The sequence below is a fragment of the Triturus cristatus genome, chromosome 9 (assembly GCF_964204655.1).
Source record: "Triturus cristatus chromosome 9, aTriCri1.1, whole genome shotgun sequence".
Taxonomy (NCBI): Eukaryota; Metazoa; Chordata; class Amphibia; order Caudata; family Salamandridae; genus Triturus; species Triturus cristatus.
The window spans coordinates 1,019,737,061-1,019,749,164 of record NC_140592.1 but is presented as its reverse complement, the minus strand read 5'-3'; the positions used below and the strand labels follow the sequence as shown (position 1 = coordinate 1,019,749,164).

At 46.6% G+C, this 12,104-nt stretch overlaps 1 protein-coding gene across 8 annotated transcripts in view; it reads left to right on the top strand.

Moving 5' to 3' along the window:
- The window catches only part of TTLL5 (tubulin tyrosine ligase like 5), a 1,306,640-nt gene that overhangs the window by 288,787 nt on the left and 1,005,749 nt on the right, over nucleotides 1–12,104 (top strand). For all 8 annotated transcript variants that reach the window (XM_085626706.1, XM_085626705.1, XM_085626700.1 and 5 more), the window contains one exon: nucleotides 4,620–4,727. In XM_085626706.1, the coding sequence (XP_085482832.1) occupies nucleotides 4,620–4,727 (108 nt within the window). The remainder of the gene's footprint in view (nucleotides 1–4,619; nucleotides 4,728–12,104) is intronic.

Genomic DNA, 12,104 nt, shown 5'->3' with positions numbered 1-12,104 from the left:
GCCATGGCCTCCTGAGTCTGTTTCAGACACCTCCTCCATGCTGAAACGCACTGTCAACCTCTGGTTCTAGTTCCTAAAAGTCTTGTATTGAGGCCTCTGAACTTTCAGGTGACTTTCTTTGAGATTATTCCTGATGTAAGAAAGCCTCAACTAGACAGACATATGATTTCAAACAGAAAGTATGGGTGCAGAGTCTTACATCTGCATTTACGCTTTACATTTGTTTACATTCATAAGGATTCTCAGAAGTTGCCTTGGAAAGCTGTCCCAGGAGCAGTTTACCAAGCTTAATGCCGGGAACCTCATGTTGCGGGCTCCCATTCACCCTCTTCGGAAATCTACACAGCCTACATTTCCGCACAGAAGAAATGGCACCCGCTGTGCAAATTCATTTTCTTCTTCTGTTTTTTTCTCCATGACAAAAACATTCTTCCTTATAGAGAAGGCCTTCCCTTACATCCCAGCCAAATATGGGAGTGAACCGTTCCACTGCCCATCCTAGAAGCGAGTTACTCTTGCCCTTGGCTGATGTGAATGACCTTTCGACCATTTCCGGGGTCGCTCACAAACTTGCAAGGCAAATTTCGCCTTCTGTTGCCCACTTCGCTCCCCTTGCTTGGGATTTACTACCACATATTTCATTCTCAGCACTCGTCGCAGAGAAATCTGCAGTACTAAATCTATTACATCTACCAGGAGTCCTTTTATGGAATTCCTGACTAGGAGTAAATGCGGTATTTTCGGCCGTAAATGCCTTTTGGAATATGGTCCAATGCTTTTTTTTCCTTTTGCTGTCAGAAGAAATCTGTAGTCGCTCCCTTCTGTAAACTAGACATCATAGTAAGAAGTGCCTATCCTCCTACTCCTGTTGCAATACTGTGTGAGGGGGAAGTTCCATTGCTTTGCTATGTATGTACAGTAGGGGGCGCTGCCGTACCATTAGTCCTATGACATGATTTGCCTCACTATCTCGAATAGCCACCTCGTATGTTAATACTGTGTTCGCCTTCATTGAAGAAGTAGAAACCCCTGCGACACGCGCAGAACTGACAGATGAAGACCTAGCTAAGCAAACACTGACACAAGCTCATTCACTCATGAACACTCTGTCATAGATTCACAGATGTGCTCCTGCACTGTCACAGATCCACCGACGCTTGCTCATGCACCCAGCAGTTGATCCACCGACTTTGCTCATGCACAGTCATAGATCCACTAGCATGCGCTCGTGCACGCTGCCATAGATCCACAAATGAGCACTCATGCACGCTGTCGTAGATCAGCAGCACTAGCACACACTCATGCACTCTGTCCTGGATCCACTCACTCACATCCCGTCATAGATCCACTGGCACTATCATGCATACTGTCATAGATGTGCTGATACATAGTCATGCAGACACATTGTCATGGATCCACTGACACGCGCATTCACCCTACCATTAATCTTCTGACATGCTCTCATGCACACTGTTCTAAATCACCTGAGCCCACTTGTTTACACTGTCCTAGATCCACTACCATGCATTAATTCACACGGTCATACATCCACTGACCTGCTCGTGCACACTGTCATAGATACACTGATGTACTCAAGAACACACACTGCCATAGATCCAATGTCATGCACTTATACACACTCAAAGATCCACGGGCACACCACATGCACACTGCCATAGATCCACTGACACACACTCATGTACACTGTCAGAGACCAGCTCCACTGGCACACAGAAGCACACTGTTGTATGTCCACCGATGCGGTCAGGCATACGCACTGTCATAGATCAACTGACACGCTTGAGCAGACTGTCCTAGATTCACCGACATGCACTCACTCTGTCATACATCCACTGACCTGCTCATGCACACCGTCATAGAGCCACTGACACGCTTGTGCACACTGCCCTAGATCCACCGACATGCTGATTCATATTGCCATAGATTCACCGTGATGCACTCAATGCACACTGTCATAGATCCACTGACCCGCTTGAGCACACTGTCTTAGATCAACTGGCATGCACTCATGTACAGTCATGGATCCACTGACATGCTCTTGCACACTGCCATAGATCCACTGACATGCTTGTTGCCATAGATCCACTGATGCACTTTTGCACACTGTCATAGATCCACGGAAATGCTCTTGAGCACACTGTCTTAGATCAACTGGCATGCACTCATGCACAGTCATGGACCCACAGACACGCTCATGCACATTGCCATAGATCCACTGTCATGCTCTCCATTCACACTGTCATAGATCCACTGACACGCTCATGCACATTGCCATAGATCCACTGTCATGTGATCCAATCACACTGTCATAGATCCACTGACATGCGCTCCACGCACACTCCCATAGATCCACTGACATGCACTCCATTCACACTGTCATAGATCCACTGACACGCTTATGCACATTGCCATAGATCTACTGTCATGTGATCCAATCACAGTCATAGATCCACTGACATGTGCTCCATGCACACTCCCATAGATCCACTGACATGCTCTCCATGCACACTGTCATAGATCCACTGACATGCGCTCCATGCATGTTTCCATAGATCCACTGACGGGCGCTCCATGCACACTTCTATAGATTCGCTAAAATGCGCTGTTGCACACTGCCATAGATCCACTGACACGCTAATGCACATTGCTCAGATCCACTGACACGCTCATGCACATTGCCATACATCCACTGACATGCGCTCAATGCACGTTGCCATAGATCCACTGACATGTGTTCCTGCACACTGCTATCGATCCACTGACGTGCTCATGCACACTGTCATAGACATCTTCTAAGCACTCATACACACTGTCTTAGATCCACGGAAATGCTCTTGTGTACATTACCATAGCTCCATGTGCACTGTCCTAGATCCGTTGATGCACACACTGTTATAAATCCACTGACGCCCTCATGTACAATCTCATGGATCCACTGTTACACACTTATGCACGTTGTTATGGATCTTCCGACACACTCATGCACACTGTCATAGTCCACTGATGCGCTCATGCACACACTGCCATAGATCCACTGACATGCTCTCCATGCACACTGCCATAGATCCACTGACGCTCATGCACATTGCCATATATCCACGGCCATGCACTCCATGCACATTGCCATTGATCCATTGACACGCTTGTGTACACTGACATAAATTTGCTGACATGCGCCCCATGCACACTGTCATAGATCCAATGACACTCGCTCCATGCTTACTGTCATAGATCCAATGACACTCGCTCTATGCACACTGTCATAGATCTACTGACAATCTCATGCACATTGCCATAGCTCCATGCACACTGTCCTAGATCCGTTAATGCACACACAGTGTTTAAATCCACTGACGCCCTCAAGGATCCACTGATACAGTCATGCACGTTGTCATAGTGTTGCATTCATGCACACTGCCATAGATCCACTGACCTGCTAATTCATAGTGCCAAAGGTCCACGGACATGCTCTCCATGCACATTGCCATAGATCCACTGGCATGTGCTTCATGCACATTGCCATAGGTCCACTGACATGTGCTCCATGCACGTTGCCATAGATCCACTGTCATGCACTCCATGCACATTGCTATAGATCCACTGAGATGCACCTCATGCACACTGTCATAGATTCACTGACATGCGCTCTTGAACACTGCCATGAATCTACTGACACGTGGTCATGCACACTGTCATAGGCATCATCTAACCACTCATTGACACTATCTTAGATCCACGGAAACCCTCTCATGTACATTGCCATAGATCCACTGACACGTACTCAGGCGCACTGTCCTAGATTTGTTGATGCACACACACAGTTATAAATCAACTGATGCCCTCATGTACACTCTCATGGATCCACTGATACACACCCATGCACCTTGTCAGATGGGCCGACACGTTCATACCACACTGCCTTAGATCCACTGATGCGCACATTGCCGAAGATCCACTGACAAGCGCTCTATGTACATTCCCTTAGATCCACTGTCATGTGCTCAGGAGTAATGTACGGTGGCCGGCTTAATGATATTGGGCGAGGTTGTGCACGTTGCCATAGGTTCACTGACATGCGCTCCATGCACTTTGCCATATATCCACTGACATGCGCTCCATGCCCATTGCCCTAGATCCACTGACATGCGCTCCATGCACATTGCCCTAGATCCACTGACATGCGCTCCATGCACATTGCCATAGATCCACTGACGCTCATGCACATTTGCATAGATCCTCTGACATGCGCTCCATGCACACTGCCATAAATCTACTGACTCATGCACATTGTCATAGACATCTTCTAAGCACTCACACACACTGTCTTAGATCCACGGAAACGCTGTCATGTACATTGCTATAGCTCCACTGACACGCACTCAGGCGCACTGTCCTAGAGCCGTTGATGCACGCACACTGGTATAAATTCTCTAACGCCCTCATGTATACCCTCATGGATCCACTGATGCACACTCAAGCACGTTGTCATAGATCCACCGCCGTGCACATGCACCGTCACTTGCACAGGAAGCACTCCAGCCACACTTGTCCTCGCATGCTGATGAATGTCCTCCTGACACTCTCTCTCTCTCTTGCAGGTCTGATGGCTCTCGTTGAAGATCTGATCATCAAGGCTGTTATTGCTGGGGAGCCTGCCATTGCTACAGCGTGTAAAACCTACATCCCTCACCGTGGTATCTGCTTTGGTAAGGGTCTTACTAATGTTGTAATATTAAAGGTTGCGACACAGTCTTTGGCTGCTCACAATACCCTGCCGTTCGATGCCAACGTTGAATATGGCTCTGAATTGAGCGGGTTCTGTTTAAGAAAGTATTTTCATACTAGAGGGTCTCTGATATGCACTTTGTGGCTATCTGATGTCTATGTATTTGCGTCTTCCTCTGAAACATCTCTTTCATGACCTGCTTTTAGCCTCTTCATGACGGTAATACTGTGGGTCTTAGTGTCCCCAAGTCCCCAGTGCTGACTTATTGTCCTCTGTTTGTGTCAGTCTTTTGTCCCTGGCCTTGGTGTCAGTCTCTTTTTCCTTGGTGTCAGTCTCTTTTTCCTTGCTGTCAATCTCATGCCCCTTGTTGTCAGTCTCTCTTTCCTAGGTGTCGGTCTCTTTTTCCTTGGTGTCGGTCTCTTTTTCCTAGGTGTCAGTCTCTTTTTCCTAGGTGTCAGTCTCTTTTTCCTTGTTGTCAGTCTCTTTTTCCTTGGTGTCAGTCTCTTTTTACTTGGTGTCAGTCTCTTTTCCTTGGTGTCCCTCTATTTTTCCTTGGTATCCCTCTCTTGTCCCTTGGTGTCAGTCTCTTTTTCCTTGGTGTCAGTCTCTTTTTCCTAGGTGTCAGTCTCTTTTTCCTAGGTGTCAGTCTCTTTTTCCTTGGTGTCAGTCTCTTTTTCCTTGGCGTAAGTCTCTTTTTCCTTGGTATCCCTCTCTTCTTCCTTGGTATCGCTCTCTTGTCCCTTGGTGTCAGTCTCTTTTTCCTTGGTGTCAGTCTCTTTTTCCTTGGTGTCAGTCTCATGACCCTTGGTTTCAGTCTCATAACCCTTGGTGTCGGTCTCTTTTTCCTTGGTGTCGGTCTCTTTTTCCTTGGTGTCGGTCTCTTGTTCCTTAGTGTCAGTCTCTCTTTCCTAATTATCAGTCTCTTGCCCCTTGGTGTCAGGCTCTTGCCCCTTGGTCCCTTGGCGTAAGGCTCTTGTCCCTTGGTGTCAGTCTCTTTTTCCTTGTTGTCAGTTTTTTTTTCCTTGGTGTCAATCTCTTTTTCCTTGGTGTCAATCTCATGAGCCTTTGTGTCAGTCTCTTTTTCCTTGGAGTTTTACTCTTGATCTGTGGTGTTGTCTTTGTCCCCATGCCTTAGGTGTCCTCTTATTTCCCCAGGCCCCTGTGGGAAGAACCATAAGTCACCTTTATCATGTTTCTATATTTCTTTAGGACGGTCCCTTGGGATGCTATGCCCTCTTGTGTGCATTGTATGGGAGACACAGGCCCCCTTGTGCTGACTGTGGTGTGTGGCACAGCTGCTGCTCTCAGCAGTGTTGTCAGGCTGTTTCCTGTGCTCAGTTGAGCATAGAGGGGGTTTATCTAAAATGCAGTCCCAGTTTGTTTCTCACATCTTTCCTCTGCCAATTGTTTTCCTCTTGGTTTCAGTATCTTATCTCTTGGTCTCATTATATTGTCCCTTGCTGTGTGCCTCGTACCCCCAGAGTCTTGATGTTACTCTATGATCCCTTGGCCACAGTTTCTTGTCCCTTGCTCAAAGTCTCTCTATTGCAGGCTATTGTTGTTTGTTTCTTGTCCCTTGGTTACAGTCTCTCTACTGCAGGTTATAGGTGTTTGTTTCTTGTCCCTTGGTCGCAGTCTCACAACTGCAGGTTATAGGTGTTTATTTCTTGTCCCTTGGTCGCAGTCTCACTACAGCAGGTTAAAGGTGTTTGTTTCCTGTCCCTTTGTCGCTGTCTCTCCACTGCAGGTTATGGGTGTTTGTTTCCTGTCCCTTGGTCGCGGTCTCTCTGCTGCAGATTATAGGTGTTTATTTCATGTCCCTTGGTCGCGGTCTCTCTGCTGCAGGTTATAGGTGTTTGTTTATTGTCCCTTGGTCGTGGTCTCTCTGCTGCAGGTTATCGGTGTTTGTTTCTTGTCCCTTGGTCGGAGTCTGACTACTGCAGGCTATTGGTGTTTGTTTCTTGTCCCTTGGTTACAGTCTCACTACTGCAGGTTATTGATGTTTGTTTCTTGTCCCTTGATCACGGTCTCTCTACTGCAGGTTATAGGTGTTTGTTTCTTGTCCCTTGGTCACAGTCTCACTATAGCAGGTTATAGGAATTTGTTTCTTGTCCCTTGGTCACAGTCTCACTATAGCAGGTTATAGGAATTTGTTTCTTGTTCCTTGGTCGCACTTTCACTGCTGCAGGTTATATGTGTTTGTTTCCTGTCCCTTGCCAAAAGTCTCTCTACTGCTAGTAATAGGTGTTTGTTTCTTGTCCCTTGGTTACAGTCTCACTACTGCAGGTTATTGGTGTTTGTTTCTTGTCCCTTGCTTACAGTCTCACTAGTGCAGGTTATTGCTTGTTTCTTTCTTGTCCCTTGGTCGCAGTCTCACTACAGCAGGTTATAGGTGTTTGTTTCCTGTCCCTTGGTCGCGGTCTCTCTCCTGCGGGTTATAGGTGTTTGTTTCCTGTCCCTTGGTTACTGTCTCACTACTGCAGGTTATTGGTTGTTTGTTTCTTGTCCCATGGTCACAGTCTCTCTACTGCAGGTTATAGGTGTTTGTTTCCTGTCCCTTGGTCACGATCTATCTTCTGCAGGTATAGGTGTTTGTTTCCTGTCCACTGGTCGCGGTCTCTCTGCTGCGGTATTAGGTGTTTGTTTCTTGTCTCTTGGTCACAGTCTCAGGACAGCAGGTTACTGGTGTTTGTTTCTTGTTCCTTGGTCGCAGTCTCTCTACTGCAGGTTATTGGTGTTTTCCTGTCCCTTGGTGTGAGAAGTTGGCCTGGCATATGCTGTCCACTAGTTATAGGGGACACCTTGCACCAGTCCAATTCGACTCTTATGGTGATAGGTTAAAGACAACCTTTAAAGAAAGCTATCCTAGTGGTAGCTGTGGAGAGCAGCCTTCAGGCTAAGTCGTGAAGGAGTGTTAAGCTTATTGTTTTACTATAGATAACCTCTTGAATAACCAAATGAAAGAGTAGTCCACACAGGTATATATATAAAATATATGTATTTATTCTAAGAAGAATCCCTCTAGTCTCTTTATGAGGCTGGAGGTAAAGATACAATTCAAACAAGCATTGATAGTTACAATAAATAGCACTGGAATCATAGGGCCCCAGGGGGGGACCAAACCATATATCAAAAAAGTGGTATAAGAACCACGACAATTCTACAGACAATGCTTAGGGCATTTAGGGTCGCTGGCCCCTTGTGAAACCACCCAAGGTAGTGAGGAAGGGGACCCACGGGAGACGCGGGCAGTGGCTAAAGCTACTGTCGAGATCTCTATTAAAGCCTATGGAGAATGTCGCGGTTGAATTTTACAAGATTAAAAACACTTCTAGCAAGAATTCAAGTTCAATACTTTAGAGTTAAGCTTTTGAAGGGCCCACACCCACGAGAGTACCGAGGTACCACTGTTACCTGCCCCAGGGAAGCCGGGTGCATAGGTCGTTTTCGATGTCGGGTCGCGGGCTGATTTTCAATGGCAAAACTTGAAGAACTGCTGCTAGCAAGAAGCGTCGTCGATGTCGTGAAGATTGAAAATGTAGATCTTGAAAAGAAGGACCTGAAAGCAGAGGGGACAGAGTCTGGCTCACGGCACAGTGACCAGGGGGCTCAGGAGAAGGAGCCCTTCAATGTCGGGTGCTTCCAGGTGGAAGAGGTGTAGTTTGGATCATCAGTCACAGGGTCCAGGAGGCGTCAAGGAAGGCCAGCTTCTGGAGGGCGACTGTCCCACGAAGTATGAGGGTCGCTGCGGTGTTAGTGTCCGGATTGGATCCACTAAGCCTTGGCAACCGCAACCCACGCAAGAAACACAAAACTGCTACTGGTGCAAACCCACAAGGTCTGAGCGAGGTCTCCTGCGAGGAGACTGAAGAGCAGGCCTGGAGCAACCAGGGGAACTCTTGGAAGTGAAGATTGACCTTCGCTAGGGCCCACCAGTCGAGAGACAAGGGACCGCGGGAGGCAGCAATTTGGCGTGCGTAAAGATGCGCCCACGGGTCCCCGGAGTAGGCTAGGGCGTCAATCTTTGGCACAGATGATGCTGAGAGTTTGGCTCAATAATGGGCCAAATCACAACTTCCCCACTCGTCGGGGTCGGGTGCTGTGCAAGAGGTGGCCGGTGTCCTGGGGTATTGGGGATCTCGGCACCCACAGGGTCCACGGTGCTGAGCTTTGCTGTGCACACTCACTGGCCTCTGGGATGCTTGGAAACCCACCTCAAGGTAGGAAAGAGTCGTCGATGTCCGTAGGAGCAGCGAGGTTCCAACCGGGTCACTTGCAGTGTTTCAGGTGCCTGCCAAGCAAAGGGGTAACTCCTTTACCCCAAGGGAGATCTCTTCCTTTAGCTGTGCGGCAGCAAGTCGAAGTTCAAGTCTGTGAAGTTCATGAATAATCTGAGGCTCTGGGGACCCTGTATTCACCTTTATCCAAAGATTAGGGGAGTGTCCAGATCAGAGCCCACCAATGAGAGTTCAGGCGGGAAAGGGTGGCTACACCCTCTCCCCTTTGTGTGGTTTCCCACCTGGGCAGGGGACAGGATGCCCCTGAACCGGTTTGAGGCGGTGTATGCCGAAGTAGGCACTGGAGAAGCCTACGTGCAAGTCTGAAAGACATCCTAGGATGCACCCACCCAGTTCCAATCCACATAGTCTGTCTGGGGAGGTGGGAGCACCTCCCTGCAACAAGATCCCTATTGTCCAGCCGCAGTGGCTGGAGTTCTGCCCAGCAGCAGACAGCCAGAGTCGTGTGGGTGGCGGGTAGCATCCATTTTGTACTACGTGTGCACTTTTAAATTGGTGTCTAAATTCTGCTCCTTTTCCCATATCGCCCCTTTAGCAGGGGAGAATCATGCCCTCACTCCCATGGCTGGATTGGGGGTATGATTCCTACATGTTTGACACCAAACACAATATGGTTCTGTGTAGCCACTCTCATGTTATCAAGCTATCGCGATTACTTATAATGCGGTTAAGAGTATATGGTATGGCTACACTACAAACAACCCAGCAATAGTTTTACGAAGGTTGCAGAGGTGCCCTACTCAGGTAGGGGTTCCCCCTCACACATATCTCAGCACCCTGCCTTGTAGGATTAGCAAGGCCTGCCTTAGGGGTGACCTATGAGGATATATGTGTTGTATTAAGTGGGATACAGGATACCTATATCCCTGTAAGGGGTGCAAGCACCACCTTACCCAGACTACAGTAGTGGTCTGGTGGTGTCATTTTGTATGGCTGTCCCAGGGGTGGCACAATAAGTGCTGCAGCTCCTGGTAGGCCTCTGAGGGACCCATGCCCTGGGTACCTAAGGTACCATCTACATGGGGCTGACAGGGTGTCCTCAGTATCCAATTGGAAGGTACCTAGGGTACTCACATCAGTTTAGAGAAGAAGCAGATAGGCTGGGGTCCTGGATAGCAGGGCCACAGCCTGGCTTGTGTCATAAAACAGTCAAAACATCAGCAAAATGTTGGGGGCAACTATGCAGTCGATGCCACTCTCCTACACTTGGTCACAGTCGCTCCACTGCAGGTTCTAGGTGTTTGCGACCAAGGGAAAGGAAACAAGCACCTATAACCTGCACTGGAGCAACTGTGACCAAGGGACAGGAAGCAGTCTCTCCACTGCAGGTTATAGGTGCTCATTTCCCATCCCCTGGTTGCAGTCTCACTGCTGCAGGTTATGGGTGTTTGTTTCCAGTCCCTTGGTCACGATCTCTCTATTGCAGGTTATAGGTGTTTGTTTCCAGTCCCTTGGTCACAGCCTCTCTACTGCAGGCTATTGGTGTTTGTTTCCCGTCCCTTGGTTACAGTCTCACTACTGCAGGTTATTGGTGTTTTTTTCTTGTCCCTTGGTCACAGCCTCTCTACTGCAGGTTATACGTGTTTTTTTCTTGTCCCTTGGTCGCGATCTCTATACTGCAGGTTATAGGTCCTTGTTTTCCATCCCCTAGTTGCAGTGTCACTGCTGCAAGTTTTAGGTGTTTGTTTCCTGTCCCTTGGTCACAGCCTCTCTACTGCAGGTTATAGGTGTTTTTTTGTTGTCCCTTAGTCGCGGTCTCTCTGCTGCAAGTTATAGGTGTTTGTTTACTGTCCCTTGGTCGCGATCTCTATACTGCAGGTTGTAGGTGTTTGTTTCTTATCCCTTGGTCACAGTCTCTCTACTGCAGGTTATTGGTGTGTGTTTCTCTTCCAGGGGATCCTCATCAAAGTCATAAGCACTAGAATATTCCCGCCTTTGCGCGGGACCCCGGAAACACAATGATATATGTGATAAACATATATGCATCTCTCTCTCTCTCTCTCTATATATATATATATATATATATATATATATATATGTATATGTATATGTATATAATGTATATGTACATAATAAAAAAGCAGATACAGCCTTTCATAAGTAGAGCTGAATAATGCTGTAAGGACTCCCCTGTATATAACCAATAATATAACCAATATAAAAAATATATTTATATTTATTTTTGACATATTGTACTTTTTATATGTGAATTTTGCCTTTTTGCACATCTGTATTCATCTTCCATCCCTGTGAACAAATCCTTAAGAGTCAATATTCTAATCTTTTTAGTTGATGAACCTTCTATACTTTTATCTCTTAATTCTATTTCGGATATATAGGCATGTTCCACCCAACTCAAACTCTTGAATCTTTCACATATTCGTTAATGTGATAGGAATAAGGTGTCCTTTATGTCACTATCCGACTTTCTGAGATTCGCTTTTGGTTATGACCATTTCTGAATTTGAACTTTCATGATATATACATTTTTTTAGTATTTATGTAGCACAGGCACTTATTCACTTTATTAATTGCACTATACACTTTATCTGTTACATTGGTCCAAGTGGAGATCGATTCACTATACTTTTTTCAGACATTTGGATCAGGCTATATTTATTGACCTTGATATCAATCACAATGTAGATTATGAGTAACAGGCTGTCTAATTTTATGTATTTTTCAAGAGTTGGCATAATAATAATACATCATTTAGAGGGCGTACAGGCATTTATGCCGTTATTACGAAGTATGTCTTAAATTACATGTTTTTTCAGAGTATGTTATGCAACATGTAGCTACACTGTATAGTATTATGATTCTTCTGTTAGTCCTGTTCTATAATTTTTTCTATGTCTATGAAGATCCCACCATGTGACTCCCCCATGTGACGTTGAATGTAATCAGCACTAGCACTTTAAATTTGTGGCATCAGGAGTAAAACGCTGTCATGTGAGCAAGGCTCTGAGGAGCCGAAACGTTATGGCCGTCGCTCTGGGCAAATAAATGAATTTTGCACTTGAATCAGGCTCATGCACTTACTTCGTAAGCAGTTGAAG